We start from the raw sequence: 23,165 nt of genomic DNA on the forward strand, positions 1-23,165 counted from the left end.
CCCCTTTAAATTAAACTTCCATTCAGAGCTAAGATACTTGACAGTTGTTAGACTTCCTTTGAAATTTGGTTGTTTAGTCTGCATTTATAGTAAAATACACAAACACCGCATATATACGTATGTGTATGTGTGTGTGTATAAATTGAGGTCCACAAATGTGGACTAAATGGTTACAGCTAGAAGAAACAAACTGGACTTTGAGACTCCCTGACTGAGAACCTGTTAAAGCCTCTGTGTTTTTTGGACCTCGCCTGATAAAAATTTTCATTTCTCATGAAATCTGAATATAAGGATATCCTGGTAATCAGATTCTGCTGGTTTAATAGAAATTTCAGAAATATGTAAGTTCTATTTTTGAAGTTCTGATATTCATCTGGGTAATGACAATATACTTGTAACTGCTATTTATCCTCATATTTGAAAAATAGAGTTTTAATAGACCCAAGCCACATAAGAATCACGTTATCTGGGTTCTGCTAAGAGAAGAAATACACATCTCTCTCATATTAGTGTACTGGTTTTATAGTCATTCCTTATACAACAAATAATAATAAACCTGAACTCTAGATAATATTTTCTATTATGTCAAAAGCATCATTTCTGCCACTCTTTTCATTGTATAGAGAGTAGATTTTGGAATCCAGCTGATGTCCTTTCATTTTTCCTTGGCTGCTTCTTCCTGTTTCAGAAACTAGGTGTTAGATAAGAAACATATACTCTATGAAACTGCCCTTTCTTTTGAATTGCCTGTATTTGTAAGTCGAGTGGGGAGAAGGTAAGGAACAATCTCATATAAAGCCAATATTGGAGAATATTTAAAGTTCTAGGATAGAAAGTTATAATTTAGGAAATTGAACCCTGATTGCTTGTGGTTGAGAGGGCACATGTGTGCCTTTGGGTCTTAGAGCCTCGTATGGATAGACTAGTCTAGGAAGGGTTTTGAGCCAGCAACGTATGAGGCTTGGCATTCTCTGGATCATACAGAGGAGGATTGGGATCCCGCTTTGCAGCTTTGCTTAGATTCTTACCTGCTGCAAGACAAGTGAAGGAGACTCTTTTACAAGCAGGCAGCAGTGAGGAAACCTTCACGAAGACCTAGATTTGAAATGGAGAGGTCTCTAGAACACAGAGGGAATTTATTTATTCTATTTCTGTTTGTCTTCTAGGATCAGAATAGGCAATATTGTAATACTTTTTACTATCATTTACTGAGTAGTTAGGTTTCAGGGTACAGCTCTAATGTACTTTATAGGCATTATCTCAATTATTATTTATAACATCTCATTAAGAGAGGTGATGTTGTTACTGTCAACTTTTATACAAGGAACTAGAGAAAGATTTAGGTGTACGGTGAACTTTTGAAGTTGTTTTACTAACAACAATGAAATTCTTGGTTCTTTTTTCCTTAAAAATTTATTGAAGGGGAGAAGATGTGACTCAAGTAGTTGAACACCCACCTCCCATATGGGAAGTCCCAAGTTCGATTTCTGGTGATTTCTAAAGAAAACAGACAATGAAACAATGAGCAGACAATGAGGAAAAAATACTAAAATGCATGGTTTCTGAACTATGTCAATAAAAGTATTTTTAAATATTTAAAAAAATTATTGAAGTATATCATTCTTACATGAACATAATTAAACAGTAAATGTATAGTAAAAGTGGTGAACTTACAAAACACAACTGCATAACATCATACATCCTACAGAGCTCCCATGTATCCCCCGACCAGGTTCTTGGTTGTTTAAGTTCTCCCATGAACCCTGGGAGTAAATGGACAGTAGGGGTGTGGCAGTCAGAAGTCCAGATGGCCCCTTGTGTACATGCCCTATATGACCTCTCAGCCTTGAGCATGGGCATGACCTGTGAATATCTTGGCTAGTCACTCCCTTGATGAAATTACTTGGCATAACGTTCTTTTTAGAACCAGAGAGAGATTCCCTGGCTGGCTTTGTAGAAGGAAGCTGACATTTCTTGCAGGGCCACTTGAGTAGAAAATGAGGGTAGCCTGGAGGATTTATGAGCTATTCCCAGTTGACAGCCAGCAGGAATGAGGGGACCTCAGTCCTCAAATGGCAAGGAATTGAATTCTGCCAACAACCTAGATAAGTCTGGGAGAGGATCCTGAGCCTCAGATGAGACTGCAGCCAGGTTGATTCCTTAATTTAGACCTTGTGAAGTCCTCAGCAGAGGCCCCAGCTAGTCTGACCTACAGAAACTGTGAGATAACAGGTTTGCCTTGTTTTAGGTCACTTAGTTTGAGGTAATTTATTACACAGCAATAGTAAACTAATGCACTTATCCTCTACTACTTTATTTTGCATTTATCTATGTGTCTCATTGTCTGACATCATAGAGAGAGTGTGTGCTTGTGTCTGACAGAAATAGAGAGGTAGCAAAAGGAGGAAAGGAGAGGAGAGGAGAAAGAGAGCAAGCCAGAGAGCACAATTATTCTATTGGCTTTACCAAAGAAGGTTTTTAAAAGAAGTAGAGTCCAATTTAGCCCTAGAATTATCTATGAAGGAGGGTGGGGTTGCCATGGAGAAGATCTGATCTCAGTTTTCAATGAAATGTTGGGTAATTTATACTCCCGTAGGGTGAGAGACTAAGGGTGAGAAGAAATGAGGAATGTGAGCAGTGTGACCACTTTCATCCTCACTGGCCTTCCCCATGACCCCACACTGGACACCGCCCTCTTGGGCATCTTCCTGGTCATCTACCTGCTCACTGTCGCGGGCAACCTCCTCATCCTGCTGGTCATCAGTGTGGATTCCCACCTCCACACCCCCATGTACTTCTTCCTGACCAACCTGTCCTTCATTGACATGTGGTTCTCCACTGTCACTGTGCCTAAAATGATGATGACCTTCACCTTGCCAGCAGGCGGGGCCATCTCCTTTCGCAGCTGCGCCGCCCAGCTCTATTCCTTCCACCTCCTGGGGAGCACCGAGTGTTTCCTCTACACGGTCATGGCCTATGACCGCTACCTGGCCATCAGCCACCCTCTCAGGTACCCAAACCTGATGAGCGGGAGAAGGTGTACCGCCCTGGCCGCCTGCACTTGGCTCATTGGCTCCCTGCACTCTGCTCTCCAAACCACCCTGACTTTCCGCCTGCCCTACTGTGGGCCCAACCAGATCCAGCATTACTTCTGCGACGCTCCGCCCATCCTCAAGCTGGCCTGTGCAGACACCTCGGCCAACGAGATGGTGATCTTTGTCAACATCGGGGTCGTGGCCTCGGGCTGCTTCCTCCTGATAGCGCTGTCCTATGTGTCCATTGTCTGCTCCATCCTGAAGATCCGCACCTCAGAGGGAAGACACAGAGCCTTTCAGACCTGCACCTCCCACTGCATTGTGGTCCTGTGCTTCTTTGGTCCCACTGCTTTTGTGTACTTGAGGCCAGGCTCCAAGGCTGCTGTGGATGAGGCTGCGTCAGTTTTCTACACTGTACTGACACCTCTTCTGAACCCAGTTGTGTATACGCTGAGGAACAAGGAAGTGAAGAAAGCTCTGTTGAAGCTTAAAGACAAAGCTGCATGTTCTCAGAGCAAATAAATACCAGAATGTTGCTATACTCATTCTTTACCAACTAGTAAAATGATTTATTCAGTAACAAGAAATTTATTGTATGTATAGTCCTCAGTGTTAAATATTGTTCAATACCACCTACTTAGGAATAGTTCTTTCAGAAATTTTTCAAGGAATTTAAAAATCACAATTACATTTTTCATTTATATTGAACATGGTTATATTTTGATCTGCCGACTGATTTCCCTGTCATTATATTTAAATTTTTAAAAATACGACTGTATCTTAGATATACAGGTTTGAGTTATTTATATCTCTAAATTGATAATATGCTTTTATGTTTATTTCATGTGCACATGAACTTGGGAATTTACAACCATGAGGATTCTGTACAAGAATAGCAACACTTTCCAGAGGTCACTTATTCAAGGCTTCACCTTTGTAACTGGCTTCTCAACTCATGTATGTATATGTGTTTGAGGACCCCAAAGTGGCAAACCCAACTTCCCTGGGGTATCTTGGTCCTCTTAATATTTCCACATTGAAAAAGTTCTAAACTTCTGAACAGCCCTTTATCTCTCTAGCCAGAAGTGCCTGGATCAGCTCTGACAGAGATGCGCTCCCTCAGTAACTGGGAAAAAAACTCCACCTTGCCTATTTCCCAGGTTTGGTGAATAGGATCAGGATGAAGTTGAATTCAGAGCAGATACCCTTAGTCTCCATCCCACACTCTGACCTTGAGTTTACTTTCTATTTGACCAGATTCCCATAATTAGCTCACTAAGTGCTATTTGAGATCTGTTGACTGTAGATGCTGGTGGCTGCTCATGCAGCATAGACAACCCCTTCTTTCCCCTCTTAGCATTTTGGAAATTTGTCTACAATGAGCTACAATCTGCTGTGAGGCAGGAATGCACCATATTATGAGTTGGAGCCACTGCTGTTTCCTACTTAGTAGAAAGAAAAATGAATATGTGATTAACTTATTATGGCATTTCAACATGTTTATTTTACACATTTAAAAAAATCCTAATAAAGACAAAACTATAAAGACAAAATACTTAATAATACTGTAAAAACTGAATACTTTCCTATCCAGGTGTGGGCATACACATGAAATGGATGAAGTTCTAGAATTGTATGCAAAAGGAAAAATATACCAATTCAAGGGACACAGACTTGGCCCAGTGGTTAGGGCGTCCGTCTACCACATGGGAGGTCCGCGGTTCAATCTCTGGGCCTCCTTGACCTGTGTGCAGCTGGCCCACGTGCAGTGCTGATGCGCATAGAGTGTGCCGTGCCACACAGAGGTGTCCCCTGCGTAGGGGAGCCCCAAGTGCAAGGAGTGCACCCTGGAAGGAGAGCCGCCCAGTGCGAAAGAAAGTGCAGCCTACTCAGGAATGGCGTTGCACACACGGAGAACTGACACAGCAAGATGACGCAACAAAAAGAGACACAGATTCCCGTGCTGCTGACAACAGAAACGGACAAAGAAGAAGACACAGCAAATAGACACAGAGAACAGACAACTGCAGTGGGGGAGCAGGGGGGAAGAGAAATAAATAAATAAATCTTAAAAAAAACCCAATTCAAATAAGTTTGGAAATAATTTTGTGCTCTCTACCATAATTTCTACATCTGTAAAGATTCTTTCTCAAAATACCGTTGTGGGTATTAAATGAGTTAATAGAGGTTAAATGCGTTGAATGATGCTGATTCATAGTAAATTCTTAATAAAGGTTTATTAGTAAAACATGGGGCTACCAGCCAGATAGCTTGATTCTGAAAATTTATCCCTTTCCAGTTATTAAATTATTCTCTAGCATTTAGGCAGAATTTTTGAAATGCACAAGTTAAGCTATCTTTAAATCACTGATAATAGATTACTATGGTAGTTAGTATCTTTATTGACAGGGTAATTATATTCTTCTGATTCAATACTCAGTAAATTAGCTATTCCCATATTTATTAATTTTCAAGGAAGTTAATATAAAATATACATAGCATTGCAATTATACTGAACTCAATAATGCTTTCATAATTCACAGGTCAAAGCAGTAAATATTTATTAAGCTTGTGATCTGGGAGACACCTTACAAGGCTTATTTCTATAACACGTACTGTTAGTATAAGATATGAGAAAACTGAGGAAGGTCACTTTACTTACCCAGAGTCACACAGTTAGAATAAATACTATCACGGTTTAATACCAGACTATCTGATACCAAAGCCTGTGTTGTTAACCTCTACATTATATTGCTATCACTAAAATTTAAGGAAACTTCTATGCCTTTGGGGAAGCAGGCAAGATAAATGTGTATGAATAATCATTGAAATAAGTCAGATTCCTCTGTAGGTACATATGTTCTGTGTAATTATAGCAAATTTAGTATTTTAATAAATCATATTTTTCCAAAGACTCTGAATTCACCTTATGTATTACTTTACCTCACCTAATTAGATTCTAAATCTGAGGCCCTCCCATGAACCCTCTTCCATATTTCATCAAACTGCATCATCCTATGTCTTTACTTCTTTTTGTCTCTGTAGTGAGTGTGGACTTCTAAAGGAAAAATACTGTCAGCGTTACACCCACCTTTAGGAATCTTCATCTGTTTTCTTTAAACTCTTCTTCTTTAGGCTGCTGAGCCATTTTCATACCCATAAATAAGTATACTTACTTTCTGAGGGACCCAACCTGTGATCCACACTCACAATTTAAAATGTCACATCTGCATAGTTGTCTTCCGTATCTATCCAGGAAGTTCCTACCTCCTTGGTTACAGCTCATAATAATTTTAGGTTGCTAGATCCTCATAGCTGGAGCAAAAGTATTATATCAAATTCTTTATGTCTAAATCAAAACTGTGTTTCTCCTATCTAGTTCCATTATGTGTCCCTTTCCTTATGTACCATCACTGTCCCCCAAAAAGAAGGATCTAACATTCCAAGGGTCTGCTCAAAATCCTTCCTAAAGCATTTCTTCTTCATGGAATTGAAAAAGGGGTAAAAGAAGAGATAAACAGAGGAAGATAGGATGGTATGAAACATTAATAAAAACTCTGGAAAACATAGAAAAATGATAAGTAATTGTAATACTTCAATAAAGAATCATTTGCACACATTATCAACTATTAATATCACAACCTCATTTTGTAAACTTTGTGTTATCACTATTATGTTTGAGCACCTATCAATGCTGCTTTCCAAAGGAGAAAATTAAAAATAATAAAATAAATAAGAATTAATGCTTGCATTCCATAAAGGGAATTATGAAACCTGGGCAACACTTTTATCACTTTCTATCACATTTTAATCTATTTTCTTGGTTTTCTTCTCAAAATAGCAGCTTTGGATCACTAAACTGAGATGTTATCCACAAAGACTCATTATTACTGGTGTCACTCCCCTGTTATTATATTTCTAAAATATTGTATGGTTATTTTCATAATGTGTCTGAGTTCACTAATACTTGAGATGATCTTAACTTACAAGAAATAAATAGCTTAAACTAGAAAATTTTGTCTCAAGTACTGAATGAATATTGTGACTTTTTAAATGATCCCAATACTGATATTCATTCATCAGTTCACTCTTGATTTCTCAATTAATTAATCAATGCAATATTTCCTTCAACAACTTTAATTAAGTGGCTACTCTGTTTCAGACCTGAAAGATACCAAGCTTCAGGACAGTTTCGTGTTTCATGAATTCAGAATGTAATGGGAAACACAAGTAAACTGATGGATTTTAGAATGTCAGAAAAGTAGGAACCCACATAGCATCTGAGTCAGATTAGGCAATGGGGTGATTCCCCATCTGAAGATATAGAAAATTAGGTGTACAAATAACAAATAAAAATAAAAAACAATAAAAAACAACAAATAAAAATTTGGGGCACAATTTATCTCCTGTCATTTCCAGTGCACTGATATTCCATTTATTATGTTCATTTTATTCCTTAACATTTTGAGGTTTTTTTGCCATTAGAAATATTTTAATTGCATTTTCTAATTTGTAGATAACATAGAAAAGTACAGTTGATTTTTAAATACACATCTAGCATTCCATGACTTTGTTAAACTCACCTATTAGTTCTAGTAATTTTTATTTAGTTTTCTTAAGATTTTCTCCATTAAGGAATATTTCTGTACAAATAAACAAAAATGTGTTTTATTCCCATTTTCATGTGTTTCATTTATTTTTCTTGTATTGGCTAGAACTCAAGTACAATATTAAGTAAAAATGGTAAGAATAGGCATTCTTGTCTTTTTTCCTGACATTAAGAGGAAAGCATCTATTAAGTATGATTCTTGCTGTAGGTTTTGTTTGTGGATGCCCTTTATTTTTTATTTTTTAAAAGATTTATTTATTTATTTATTTCTCTCCCCTTCCTCCCACCTTAGTTGTCTGTTCTCTGTGTCCATTCACTGTGTGTTCTTCCATGTCCGCTTCTATTCTTGGGAATCTGTGTCTCTTTTTGTTGCATCATCTTGCTGCGTAAGCTCTGTGTGTTTGCAGTGCCACTCCTGGGCAGGCTGAACTTTCTTTCACGCTGGGCAGCTCTCCTTACAGGATGCACTCCTTGCGGGGTGCACTCCTTGCATGTGTGGCTCCCCTACACAGGGGACACCCCTGCATGGCACACCCCTGCATGGCACGGCACTCCTTGCATGCATCAGCACTGTGCGTGGGCCAGCTCCACACGGGTCAAGGAGGTCTTGGGTTTGAACCGTGGGCTGCCCATGTGGTAGGCAGAAGCTCTCACAGGTTGAGCCAAGTCCACTTCCCTGTAGATGCCCTTTAAAAGACTGAGAAAGTTTCTTTCTCTCTTTGATATTCTGTGGATATTATCAAGAATAGATGTTAAAATTTTACTAATGATTTTTTCCTGCATACAGTTTATGATATGGCATTTCTTTTTTATTCTCTTCATATGTTAAAATTTATTTATTTTTCTAATATAAACCCAAACTTGCTCTTCAGGACCAAGAGTTATTGGTCTTGGTTTATTATACCTTTCATGAGGAATATTGTTCTGTCTTTTTGTGTATTATGTTTTTCTGTTATATCTTCCTGAAACACTTTGTGAGGGATTGCCATTATTTATTCCTTAAATATTTGATAGAACACACCAGAAAAATTATCTGATTCTGGTATTTATGCTCTTATTTGTTGTTTTTTGGAATTTTTAAATTACTATTAAAAATGACTATTCAAATGTTTTCTACCTTCTTGATTTTTTAGGAATTTTGTCTTTCAATACATTTTTGTCTATTTATCTAAATTGTCAATTTTATTGGTATAAAATTGTCTAATTTACCTTTAATAGCCTTTCAATGTCTGATGTCTGTTATGATATTATTCTGTCACTTCTGGTATTGGTAGTCTTCCCTCTTTTTTCCTTGATCATTCTAGATAAAGGTTTATCAATTTATTGATTGCTTCGAGAACTAGGGTATAATTTCACTTTGTCTACTGTTGTGCTGTTTTATATTTTACTGAGTTCTGCTCATAACTGTATTATTTTCTTCATTCTATTTGAGTATAATTTTCCCTTTTTCTAACTTCTTGATAGTAGTTTAGATCATTGAATTTAAAACTATCTTATTGTATAAAATAAGCATTTAAGCCTATAATTTTATATTTTGAATCTATCCCAAAATTTTTGCTTCAGAAATATACCTCTTAAGTTACCTCCTAACTTACCTCTTATTTACCTTCTTTCAATGTAATACATAAAATCAGCACACAAAATTTCTTTTCCTTAGTATGACAAAACCCTTGCACCTTTCCTTCTCATTACTTATGCACAGAAGTTATATGTTTCTGTGCCTACTATGTGTACCTTCATCCCCCAACCTTTGAATTGTTTATTTTTTATTAAAATTAGTGCTTCTGGCACCGCATTTCCTTCTAATCCTCTTCAAATGCTTCCTTGATGTACTGACTTCTCACCTCCTGGTGATTTTACAGCATTAGGGAACAGGAAGAGCAGTTGTATTGGTCCTGTTATTTGTTGGGATTTCTCCTAGGACCATGCCAGTGAAGAGTAGCTTCCTTTCTAAGTGCTATCTTTGGGCAGCCCCTTTAAATTTACAGTCTTCAAAAAGGGATTTGTGTGTTATTGTGAGAAATAATTCTTTAAAAAAGTTTCAATAACAGATTTGTATACATCTCCTGAAAGCTACCATCCTTAGGCTTACTTTGGAAATATAGGAAGAGTGGTGGCTTCTCCTTGATCTGGGTCTTCTTTTTGTCATTCACTGAATAGAAGTTTTCTTCTCCCTATTTACAAAATAGATGCTTAACAGCTAGCACAAAGAAAGTATGTAGTGATAAATCTTCTTGCTTGCTTAACTTAATAGGCATTAGCTGCCTCATCACCTAAACTACACTGCCAACCAAATAATTTTACCTGAAACTTCCACAAGTACTTAATCCAAACTTTTCCAAAGTTAGACTTACATTCTACCTCAAGAGCATACCTTTATCACATTTTCTATTTTGCTGAGCTGTAGCACAATTGCCTAAATTTTCTATAGCATACCTGACTTCTCCATCAACTTTAGCTTCTCATACAATTTGTTACAATTTGTCATTCGATTAATAATTCTTCCATATTTGCAAAATTAAAAGTTGTCTTCCTAGTGTTGTAGACAAGATCCCCAATTATTTGCTATTTTTTTCTAATTCTTCTTCTTATGTACCTTTACCATGTTTCTTTTTTATGGGAATGATAAGCTCCTTGAAATTAAGATCAGTATCTGTTTGCTAAGAGCTGGGAGGTTATCAGAGGGATTGCCCTTATGCACACCTGAGCAGAGTTCCAGAGACAGATAAAGTAGATAAAACCCCAGATATTGGTTCTTCTGAGGGCTACAGAGACCCACAGGTTCTATGGTCATGGTGGATGGAGTTCAGTGCCATGTCAGTTGGCCCTATTTTGGAATTTGTGTTTCTGTGTGATGGAGCTAGACTTAGATGTGATCTTTGTCCACAAGTCTCTCCGGTTACTTTTACCAGAACTGTAGTTGGTGCTGGGATTTAATGTATACCCAGGGGACCTGAATCTCTGGACTAACCATGTGATAACCAGGCCCTGAGCCTCAACAGACTTCAGCTCCTACACTCTGTTTTATTGGACTTACCCCACTCAGCTAACATGGAGGGGAAGAAGGTCAACCACCACACCAGGGAGCCAAGAGTGCCTACAACTGAAAGCAGGAGGATTGCATCCAGCATCCATGTTGAATCTAAGCCCCCTCTTAATATAGATGTGGAGTGGACACAACCATTCTAAGGTCCACAGGACGGAGGAATAGAGTACGGATTAGAGTGGGACTTACTGATATTCTATTCATGAACTATTGTGATTAGTAATCGAAGAAAATGTGGCATTGGTGTGGAGAAAGTGGCCACGGTGGCTGCTGGGGGTAGGGAGTGGGAGGAAGAGATGTGATGTGGGGGCATTTTCGGGACTTGGAGTTGTCCTGGGTGGTGCTGCAGGGACAGTTACCTGACATTGTATATCCTCCCATGGCCCACTGGGTGGACTGTGGGAGAGTGTGGGCTATGCTGTGCACCATTGACCATGAGGTGCAGCGGTGCTCAGAGATGTATTCACCAAATGCAATGAATGTCTCATGATGATTGAGGAGGTTGTTATGGGGGGGGGAGTGGGTATATGCGGGGGTGGGGGTATACGTGGACCTCATATTTTTTTAATGGAACATTAAAAAAATAAATAAGGACAAAAAATATCTGTTTGCTTTTTGCACTGACAATGCATAGCTCACAATACCTACTCAGCACTTATTTTTTTAATGGATAAATAAGTGAATTCATGTTATAAAATTTCACCCTCAAAGGGAAAAAGGAAAGTGTAAAACATGTGAAACCAAACAAAAACAAAAACAAAAAACACAAATTTTTCCAAAAGTTTTTTTATCTAATACTTGACACATTTATGCAGTGGTTTTCAAATTAGTTTAAAAAAAGAAAAGCATTACACAAGAGATCCTTATGTTGTGTAGCTATTTTATATCTTGACTGTGATGCTGGATACATAAATCTACACAGGTGTTAAAATTTATACGGAACTTACCACACACACATATGCACACTCAGAGCTTGACCCTGCTCCCACTAGCAAAACACACACAGGAATATAAGTGAAATTGAGGAGGTCTGAATAAGATCTATGGACTGCATCAATGTCAATATGCTGCCTGTGATATAGCATAGTTTTGCAAAATGTTACTATTGTGGGAAATTGGGCAAGCTACACAAGTGATCTCTCTGTATTATTTCTTACAAATTTATGTGAGTCTATAATTACTTCAAAAAATTTCAATTGAAAAATAATGTTTACCCTATATATTTTCTTAAAAATTGAAAATTTTCAAAGTTTTAAAAATACATATATTTACAGTATTTTGAATCTTCTGATCTATTTTCAGGTTAAAACTAATTATGTCTCTCTTCTAGGGCACCAATTATATTTATCATGATGTACAGAGCTACGTTACTCTTTCTCTACAACCAGACCACAAACTCTATGAATTCAGACTTTGTCTGTTCTTTTTGTGTATCTTTTATCACGTCCATAACATTTTTTCTAATTGCGACTTAGATGAAATAGTAATATGTTATAAGGAATTGGAAAAATTCTAAGGAATTGGAAAAATTCAAATGAACCCAATGGGTAAATAATTTTGGTCCATCTGTATCTCAGGTTTCTCCTTTGTAAAATGAGTTGGTTTGCATAATGGACCCATACTAGTTTGGTTCATAAGGTTGAACACCAACAATTAACATCTTATATGAATGACTGTTTCACAATTTCTGTAGGTCATGCTTTCACAGTTAGTATGATTTTATTCTCAGCATAGCTGACAGCTCACTTATCGCAAGCTATGTCAATAGCACAGAAGAGAAGTTCTTGCTAAAGCACCTCTGAAATGCAGCTGCTGCAAGTCTAAGAGACTGAGGACCCTTTTCAGTTCTGGCAGCAGTTCTTGTTTTTTTTTTTTTCCTCTTACTGATATGGTAGGCATAGGTGTCTTTTCTGCATTAACAAGATACATTTGGAATTTAAATTTAACATTTAATTTTAGAGAAATAAATTTACACTGTCAATGTACCCATGCATTGGGATGACCACTTGTGAGGTTCATGGCCCAAGCCTTACTTTCCCAGGAATCAATCCCCATGATCTCCTACTATATATTAGATGGTGTCCAAAGTCTATTTCACACTTTAAGTCAAACACATGTGAATGATAAGTTATGACAGCAAGTCACATTGCAATCACCCGGGTAGTACTCACTCGGACCTTGCTCTGAAAATGGAAAATATCCTCAATAAGTTAGATGACTGTATATTTTTTATTCTAAGGTTATTTACTTATTTTTTATATGAAACATTTATCCCTTGTTTATTTACAAAAATAATTTTAAGATTGCTTGAAATAAGAGCTTTGCTTTTAGGATTAGAAATGAGGAGCTCTATAAATACAGAGGGAAATTGGAAATAGTTACATCTGTGACTAAAACAGTGTATACAGTTCATAAATGTACAGAACTTTACTTTTGAAAATCTTGAAAACCAAAGTAAAAAGCAAATGAAAGGTTTTGCACTATTTTGTTATATTATAAAAATGCAAATAAAACAATTCTTCCTAAGACTCAAGCACATTTTCTGTCTAGATCTTTCTAATGTAAAATTTCTGCTTGCTGATACTTACATAATGACTTGTGAATATTACATGACTTTTTTGATATAGAAGTTTTTAAATATGGAAAGTGCATTTTATAGGACTTTGATTGAATTGCACGAAATAAACTGGGCAGCAATTTTGGAAATTACTTATAAAATGAGCAAAACTAATAAATGATTTCTCTAGTGATTTACTTGATAGAACATAAAGGTCCAATATTGGGCCCTTGATACTGATGACTATGCTTATGAGCCTGCGTGCTTGAAATTTCAACTAGGTTTATAGCTAGCTACCTCCTAAGAGTTACCTCTTGAGAACCTCAGTGTTGCTCAAATGTGGCCACTTTCTAAGCCAAACTTAGCATGCAAATGCATTACCTTCTCCTCAACATGGGACAGGACTTCAGGGAAAAGCCTTCCTGGTCCCAAGGGATTACTGCCAAGCACCAGCTGGTAATGCAACTAGAAAAAGACCTTGAGGAAAAGGGGGAAATGGCGAAGACAAATGAGTTTATATGGCTAAGGGACTTCAAAATGAGTTGGGAGGTCATCAGAGGGGTTGTGTATACACACATTTCAGCAGGATCTCAGAGACAGCCAAAATAGATACAACCCCAGGTATGGGTGCTCCTAGAACTATGGAGAAACCCAGGTCCTATGGTCATGAAACATGACTCTGGAGTTAAGTGCCTTGCCAGTGGGTCCTCCTTTGGAATTTATGCTCCTGAGTGTAATGGAGAGGGAGTAGGAAATGGGGAGTTAATGTTCAAATTGTCCAAAGTTTCTATTTGGGAAGATGGAAATATTTTGGTATTAGATGGAGGTGGCAGTAGTGTGACATTGTAAACATAATTAAACAACACTGAAATATATATTTGAATATGGTTAAAAAGAGAAGTTTTTTACTGTATATATGTTATTAAAATAAATTTTTTAAAAATTGATAGGACTGTATAACACAAACTATGAAACCTAAGGTAAACCACAGACTATAGTTAATATTTCAATTATAAAATGTTCTTTTATCAATTGCAAAAAAAATGTGCCATGCTAATATAAGATATTAATAATAAGTTGGTATATGGGAATTCTGTATTTTATGCATGATGTTTCTGTAAGCCCACAATGTCTCTAACAAAAATTTTAAAAACAACATTGAATAATCAAAAACCTCCTTAAAAGTTCAAAGTACATGTGGGTGATATACTTTGATTATAAAGAAAAGAAGTTAGTCCTGTCTGGAATTTCTGGACTATTTACTCTGGGTGAATACCAATCTCCACTTTTCAGCTTGAGCAGAGCTTTCTTCACTTCCTTGTTCCTCAGGGTGTACACAACAGGGTTCAGAAGAGGTGTCAGTACAGTATAGAAAACTGCCACAACCCCATGCACAGCATCCTTGGAGCCTGGCCTCAAGTAAATGAAAACACAGGGAACAAAGAAGCACAGGATCACAATGCAGTGGGAAGCGCAGGTCTGAAAGGCTCTGCGTCTCCCCTCTGAGGTGCGGATCTTCAGGATGGAGCAGACAATGGACACATAGGACAGCGCTATCAGGAGGAAGCAGCCCGAGGCCACGACCCCGATGCTGACAAAGACCACCATCTTGTTGGCCAAGGTGTCTGCACAGGCCAGCTTGAGGATGGGCGGAGCGTCGCAGAAGTAATGCTGGATCTGGTTGGGCCCACAGTAGGGCAGGCGGAAAGTCAGGGTCGTCTGCAGAGTAGAGTGCAGGGAGCCTATGAGCCAAGTGCAGGCGGCCAGGGCGGCACACCTTCTCCCACTCATCAGGTTTGGGTACCTGAGAGGGTGGCTGATGGCCAGGTAGCGGTCATAGGCCATGACTGTGTAGAGGAAACACTCGGTGCTCCCTAGGAAGTGGAAAGAATAGAGCTGGGCCACGCAGCTGCGAAAGGAAATGGTTCTGCCTCTTGGGGAGGCCAAGGTCATCATCATTTTGGGCACAGTGACAGTGGAGAACCACATGTCAATAAGGACAGGTTGGTCAAGAAGAAGTACATGGGGGTGTGGAGGTGGGAATCCACACTGATGACCAGCAGGATGAGGATGTTGCCCATGACAGTGAGCAGGTAGAAGACCAGGAAGATGCCCAAGAGGGTGGTGTCCAGTGATGGGTCCTGGGGAAGGCCCATGAGGACAAACATTTTCACGAGGTTCACATTCTTCATTTCTTCCCCTAGCTGGGCTCTGTCTCTCAAGGTAGGAAAGCAAATCTAGCATTGACTGTGACCATCCTTCATATGAATTGTGCTGGCACTTTTTCTTTGGTGGCAAACACAAGTGTTACATTGTCTTAGGGTTTACACAGCCATCTTGCATGAACGTGGGTCTTTGAAAAGGCATGGTGGCTTCCTTATTTTATGAAATAAAGACAACAAACTAGAGAAAAGGAGAAAATTCTGAATTCTTTTCTGTAGAGTCAGAAATGGTATACACTCATTTGCAATATGCAGAAAGCAGCAAGCTTTTTTTCAAGCATCTTGCATTTTCTCTCAGTCACATATAGACATGCACACACACACTTTCAAACATGCAGAATGTCTTTAATCTCCAGAGAATTATTCAGAATGAATAGAATTTTCTTAAAAAAATCTTCAAACTGGATGGCTGTGAGAAAAATGACCTTCCTAAAGCTCTTTCCTGAGCAGCAGAATTGTCCTGGCTGGGTTCTGGGAATGGTCCAGCTGTCCCTGAGCATTCCATGCACCCGTTCCCCTGTCCTACCCTGGACCATAATCCCTGACCATACTTGAAATCTGTTACAAAATTAATGTAATAATTGGCAGAGTAACCATCACTTTCTTCTCTCCTTTCTCCTATTTATTTCTAATTCTATTTTTATTATTTTCTTATCAAGGAATTTAAGCAATCATCCTCCCTCACAACCATGATCAAATCATGTCACTGCATATTTTCAGACACCCAAGAGGAATTCAACCAGCTGGAAGAGGGTTAGCCTGTATCTCTAAGTCCTAGAATTGGATATTTACATTTGTTATAAAACAAAAAAATATATGCTTCTGAAAATAGAGAAAAATATGTGTGTGAAATAATTTTTAATTGTTTCTGGAATTTTTATTGCTCATAAGCACAGAATTAAAGCTTTTCCCTTTTCTCTTTTGAGTATAGTGATTGACCCTCATAGCTCATATTATATATTCAAAGAGAAAAGAAACCAAAAGCCATGAAGAATACCAGTAAGTCTACTCTAATACATACTTTATTCTGATTTAGAGGTGAAGAAGTCCACTCCACCCCTAAATGGAGAGGGGGCTTAGATCCTATTGGCTGGTGGAAGGGATTCTCCTGCTTTCAGTTGACTTCTCCTTACTTCTAACTGGTATTCTACTATAGAATTACTGTGACTGTAACAATGGAAGAAACTACTATTGATGTGGGGACTGTGGTCATGGGAGGTGTTGAGGTGAGGGAAAGGGAAGAAGAGATGATATGGGGACATTTTCGGGACTTGTAGCTGTCCTGAATGATATTGCAGGACACTGCATATCTTGCCATAACCCACTGAATGGACTGGGAGAAAGTGTAAACTGCAAAGTAAACTATAATCCATGCTGTGTGGCATTGTTCCAAAAGGTACTCATCAAATGCAATGAATGTGCCATACTGATGTGAGAGGTGGTTGATGTAGGAGGAGTGGGGGTGGGAGTGGGGAGTAGAGGTATAAGGGAAACTCTTATTTTTTTAATGTGTCATTTTGTATGATCTATATATCTTAAAAAAGATAATGAAAAAAGAAAAAAATAGGAATGAAGAAATGAAGAAAACTCTGGTTGGAGAATTGGACATCTTATATATAAAGGGAGCATGTCTTCAATAATTTCTAAGATGCTTCTGGCCTACAGGATCACTTCAACAGCACATTTCCACCTTTGAGTCTCTGAGAATAATGGCATGTTTCCAGGTTCCAACTTGGAGTCATATACTAAGTACGGTTAATGGAGAAATCATTTTATTGACATTTTATTGACTTATAGCATTTTGAGTGCATGAGTGATCTAAAGTGAAAGTTCAAGAAGAATAAAGAAGAACTAACAGTGACCATAAATACCCAATGCGCACAATAAAGAAAAATGATGAGATTTTTGCCAATTGTTACTACGTATCAATTAGTAAGTAGGTTTTTGGATCGCAAGATAAAATTCAAGGTTTAAAGAAACTCGGTCTTTGATGAGTAGACGATCCTTTGTCTTACAATGATGAAACCACAAGAAGGATGAGCTATAGAAATAAGCTCTTTTTAAATAGCAGAACTTAAAATTGGTTTGCTGTCTCAGGAGATTCTCTCTTGGCCCCAGGATCCTCATGGATAAGGAGTGATACATTATGACAAAAAATTAAGGCTTTTTCCCAAATGCACCTATTTTAGTCATTTCTGTATATGATGACCTATCTTTATCTATGAGTATATATTTTATTCAGGCAAAATTAATTTCCAGAATAAATAAAATAACTCTGGGTTTGAAAATTTCTTATGCAGGAATGATTTAGGGTATTTTTTTCTTCTAAATTCAAAGATAGACAATATAGCTTTCATTCCCAAAGGGAGAATTCTCTGGTGGGACTCATAGTCTCTTTGATAAATCTTTACCTCTGGTGATTATGGCCAGCCATACAGGGAACTCTACATCTCCTGTGTTCCAGCGGGGATAAGTGCTTTACTCTTCTCACATGAAATGTCTTGCTAATTAAACCTCCTTCCTCTGGGGCTCAGCAGATACACTATGCAAGTTCCTAACCAAGAATGAATACTGAAAAAAAAAGAAAGAATAGAATGAGTGTGGCCTCTCCTTCCCTGGTTCAGGGATTTTTTTCCTCCTGCCCTTGTGCGTTCAATCCTCTATGCCTTAGAACATATTTAGATTCCTTTTAAAATTGCTTTTTTTTTGTTCGAATTCATATAACCAGTAAGAGGGAAAGTACACTTTCCCCCCAGAATTAACAGTTGTATTACTTATCAGGAAAGGGTTCCATGAAAACAAAGAGAAAAATTGGTGTGCTGTGGCAGAGGTCCAAAGCACTTTTCATCTTGGATAAGGAAAAGCAGCAGCTTCACTGACCTTACCCACTAATAGAAATATTCTCACCACTATGCCTATTACAATATCCAATTTTCTAACATTGGTTTTATTAATATAGGATAAGACATATATTAGGTAATTCATAGAAAATAGTGCTATCATGGAAGATATTTCAATAATTACTTGCACTGTAGGCCCAGTTAATATACTTTAAAACCTCTTTATGGAATACATGATATTAATTTTGTGAATTTAAATTTCTATCCACTTCTTTTATATAACTTTTATGAAAGTTGTTAATTTCCATTTGATTCTGTAGGATTGTATAGGTAGAAAATTAAAAAGAAATACTAATTTTGATCTTCTTTCCAAAATTAAGTGCTCAACTTTGCATTTGGCATAGAAAACACTCTTGTTATCCAGCTATCTAGTCTCCCCTAGGACTACTTAGTTCACTTAAGAGTGCTGCACAACTTGTTCAGTGACATTCTAAATTACAAGGGGACCAGTGATGTTCCTTAGTTTTATCTTCTTTAGGAGCTAAATAAACAATGATCCAGCTTTTCAGGCCATTTTTCATTAAACAGGTGAGGTTATATGTGATGAATATTCCAGTCCTGCCAACTTCATCAGCATTTTTGCAGCGACAGACTTTTGTGTCAGGTAGAGGCAGAGCTGACACAATATTCTGATGGCTTTTGTAGATTCTCAAATAAAGACCAGAGAATGATAGAATTCCATGCACTTGCTCTTTTTTTTTAATTATCTTTTTTTAAAAGATACATAGTTCACCCAAAATGTTACATTAAAAAATGCAAGAGATCCCCATGTACCTCACTCCCCATTTCTCCCAAATGGACAACATCTTTCATTATTGTGGTTTATTCATTGAATTTGAGGTTTACATTTTGGAGCAGTGCTACACAGCATGGATTATCTGAGTCCAACTCCACACTCAGGAGCAGAAATTCCAAAGTAGGGCCCACTGGCAAGGCACTGATCTCCAGAGCTACCTATCATGGCCATAAGACCTGGATGTCTCTGTAGCCCTCGGGAGCATCATTACCTGGGGTTGAATCTACTTTGGCTGTCTCTGAGATCCTGCTGTGATGTGTGTAAGCATGAACTATCTGATGACCTCCCGACTCATTTTTAAGTCTCTTAGCCATATAAACTCCTTTCTCTTTACCATTTCCCCCTTTTATTCAGGGTCTTTTTCAAGTTGCAGCACCACCTGGTGCTTAGTAGTAATCCCTCAGTGCCAGGGAGGCTCATTCCTGGGAGTCACATCCCATGCTGGGGGGAAGGTATTGCATTTACATGCTGAGTTTAGCTTAGAGAGTGACCACATTTGAGCAACATGGAGGTTCTCAGCAGGTAACTTTTAGGCACACTGCAGCTCTAGGCCTAGTTGAAATTTCAAGCACACAGGCTAATAAGCATAGCTATCAGTATCAAGGGCCCATCATTGGACCATCATTCTTCTCTGGCCTTGACCTTGCAATTGGGAGATTTTTGCTGTTCCATTGAGGAGTGCAACAGAGTTTCATGGATTGCAAACTCAGCAATTCCTCAATTGTCTTGTGAAACTCTACCCACTATGCCAATAACCAACGAACATCTGAACATATCTATATACCCTATATGCATGCCCTGAAGAACTCCCTCCAACCCATGCATCCCCCATCAATGACACCCCACACCAGTGCTCCTCCCCTGTCATAGTTGAACCCCTCTGTGATCCATAACTTCTTCAAGAATGAAGCCTAATATATTGCCAAATTCAATCAGTAGGAAAATGAAATATTATTGACAGGTTTAAAGATTAGAGGTAGGATAGATAATAATTTAGGAAAACTAAAATAAAGTGAAAAATAATTTGGGCTATTCTACTATAAATCTATTATGACTAGTAATGGAAGAAACTTTAGAATTGATGTGGAGAAAGTGGCCCTGGTAGTTGCTGAGGGCAGGGAGAGGGAAGAAGAAATGTGATCTGGGGGCATTTTTGGGACTTGGAATTGTCCTAAATGATATTGCAGGGACAGATGCTGGACATTATATATCCTGTCATAACCCACTGAATGTACTGGGGGAGAGTGTAAACTACAATGTGAACTATAATCCATGTGGTGCAACAGTGCTACAAGATGTATTCACCAAATGCAATGGACGTGCCACAATGATGAAGAGGTTTGTTGATGTGGGAGGAGTGGGGGGAGAGGGTGGGGAGTGGGGTTTGTGGAAACCTCACATTTTTTAATATTATTTTTTTGTGATCTTGGTATCTTCAAAAAATACAATAAAAATGCTCATAAATATAAAAAAAGAAAAAAATCATGAAACTTTGTTTTTGTTGTTTTGCCTTTCACTACAGTAATAGGTGTTGCCCTGCATGTACAGTGGCAAGGCAATCTCTTCCATTCCTTCCTCAGTGTCTACATCCTTTTTAAAAAATTTTTAATTTTGCCTTTCCTAAAATTTTAGATCACAGTAAGATCACATATACAATATAGGGGACTCCTATATCCAACATGAAACACATCCCCCTTCCCCAGCAATGATCATTTTACTTGTGGATGTTATATTAGCTACAGCTGATGTATGGATATTGAAACATAGCTACTAACCATGGTTCTCTTATGGCCTACATTATGGTTTATATTTTTGACTGTACATTTTTTAAAGTTTTTTATTACATTATGGTTTACATTATGGTTTACATTTTAGACTATATACTTTTATAGAATTTTGGAGACATTTAACATGGCATATATCCATCATTGTAGGATGATGCAGAACACTTCCTTTGTCCCCCAGTTACTCCCTTTTCCATCTATTCTATTCCTCTCTCCCATTCCCCTTGGGACCCACAGTGACAACCCAGCTTCATTGCTTGAAGGACAAGATTCATAGATACAGCAATGCTGAGGGCTTGACATGCTAGTCTATCCTCCCCCATTGTGAGCCACCCATGCTCTCGAGAGACATCTTGCCCTCCGTTTGAGAATATCTGGTCTCTCCAGGATGGAGGTGCAACACTTTCCTTCTCATTGTATGTGTCTACACACACTGATATAACACACTATGAAAAGATGAAAAGTCACACACTTTCTAGAAGTCTGCCTCAGGTGCACCGTGTGTCAGATGCCCCCTGTTATATACCTTAAACACATAACCTTTCCTTATTTTATTTTCTAAAGATTTTTCTCACCATTATGGTTTCAACCACGTACCTCTCAATCTACCATGTTCACCCTCTTCTCCCAAACCTTCCCCCCAATTCAATGGACCATCTGACCCATCCTCCCAACCCTAGACCCCCTCAAGCCTGCAAAATCCCACCAAATAGTATCCCTTATGCCCCCTTCTTATCCCGTTACTACACAACTACTTACCTCCACTTTATCATAGATTTGCCCATGTAGGCATCAGCTTACAACCTTCCTCTCCCCCCCATTTCCTGTAAGCTTATCATCCACTCTCTAACTCTTTGAGATGGCTTGATTTGCTTAATTCATATCAGAGACGTCATGTTGCATTTGTCTTCAATGTCCCATTTGCTTCACTCAATATAACATCCTCAAGATTCATCCATGTTATCCCAAGTGCTAGTACTGTATTAGTTCTTTCAGCTGAGTAGTATTCCATTGTATGTATATACCATATTTGTTTATCCGTTCATCTGTTGATGGGCATTTGAGTTGATTCCAATTTTTGGCAATAGTGAATAACATTGCTACAAATATTGGTTGTGCATATATTTGTTTGTGTCCTTGTTTTCTGTTCTTATGCAGTGGAATTGCTGGGTCATGTGGACATATGGCAAATTTATAGTTAGTTTTTGAGGAGCTGCGAAACTGTCCTCTAGAATGGCTGGATCCTTCTACATTCTCACCAGCAGTGGATGAGTGTTCCCATTCCTCTGCATCCTTTCCAACACTTTTAGTCCTCTGTTTTTTTAATTGCCACCAGTCTAATGGATGTAAGAAGGTATCTCATTGTAGTTTTGATTTGTATTTCCCTAATAGCGAGTGATGTTGAGCATCATTTCATGTGCTTTTTAGCCATTTGTAGTTCTTCTTTGGAGCAGCATCTGTTCAAATCTCTTGCCCATTTTTGAGTGGGTTGTCTTTTTATTTTTGAGGTATAGGATTTCTTTATGTATGTTGAATGTTAGGTTCGTATCAGATATATGATTACCAAATACTTTCTCCCATTGGATAGGTTGTCTTTTTACTTTCTTGATAAACTTCTTTGAGGTGCATAAGGCTTTAATTTTGAGTTGGTCCTGAAGATGCTTCCCTACATATTCTTCCAAGGTCTTTATGGTCTTGGCTCTTATATTTAGATCTTTGATCCATCTTGAGTTGATTTTTGTATAAGGTTTGAGATGGTAATTCTCCATGCACCATTTGTTGAAGAGGCCATTGTCTCCCAGTTGAGTGGGCCTAGTGGTCTTGTCAAATATGAGTTGACTGTATATGAAACAATCTACATCCAAAGTCTGAATTCAGTTCCATTGGTCAGTGTGTCTATCCTTGTGCCAATACCATGCCATTTCGACCACTATAGCTCTGGGGTATGTTTTCATCAGGTAGTGTATAATTACTCTGATTTCATGTTTTCTTTTTCAATATGTCTTTGGCTATTTGGGGCCACTTTCCCTGCCAAATAAATTTCATAGTTTTTCCAGTCTATTAAAAATGCAGTGTTGATTTTTATTGGGATTGCATTAAAACTGTAGATCAGTTTGGGTATGATAGACATCTTAATGATATTTAGTCTTCCAATCAATGAATGGGGAATATTCTTCCAATTATTTGTCTTCTTTGTCTTCTTTTAACAGTATTGT

General features: G+C 38.0%; 1 protein-coding gene and 1 pseudogene across 1 annotated transcript; one reads left to right on the plus strand and one right to left on the minus strand.

Moving 5' to 3' along the window:
* The first annotated feature begins 2,410 nt into the window (after positions 1-2,410).
* On the plus strand, positions 2,411-3,557 carry LOC101416832 (olfactory receptor 10G9-like). The gene has a single exon (XM_058289062.1). The coding sequence runs from the start codon at positions 2,622-2,624 to the stop codon at positions 3,555-3,557; it is 936 nt and encodes a 311-aa protein (XP_058145045.1). The 5' UTR covers positions 2,411-2,621.
* Positions 3,558-14,462: 10,905 nt separating this feature from the next.
* LOC101433577 (olfactory receptor 10G4-like) lies at positions 14,463-15,439 on the minus strand (annotated as a pseudogene).
* Positions 15,440-23,165: the final 7,726 nt, after the last annotated feature.

Source organism: Dasypus novemcinctus, chromosome 27, assembly GCF_030445035.2.
Source record: "Dasypus novemcinctus isolate mDasNov1 chromosome 27, mDasNov1.1.hap2, whole genome shotgun sequence".
NCBI classification, from domain to species: Eukaryota; Metazoa; Chordata; class Mammalia; order Cingulata; family Dasypodidae; genus Dasypus; species Dasypus novemcinctus.

Bases quoted from the DNA above. Each gene is read 5' to 3' on its own strand.
- LOC101416832 (XM_058289062.1), top strand. From the start codon at position 2,622: ATGAGGAATGTGAGCAGTGTGACCACTTTCATCCTCACTGGCCTTCCC.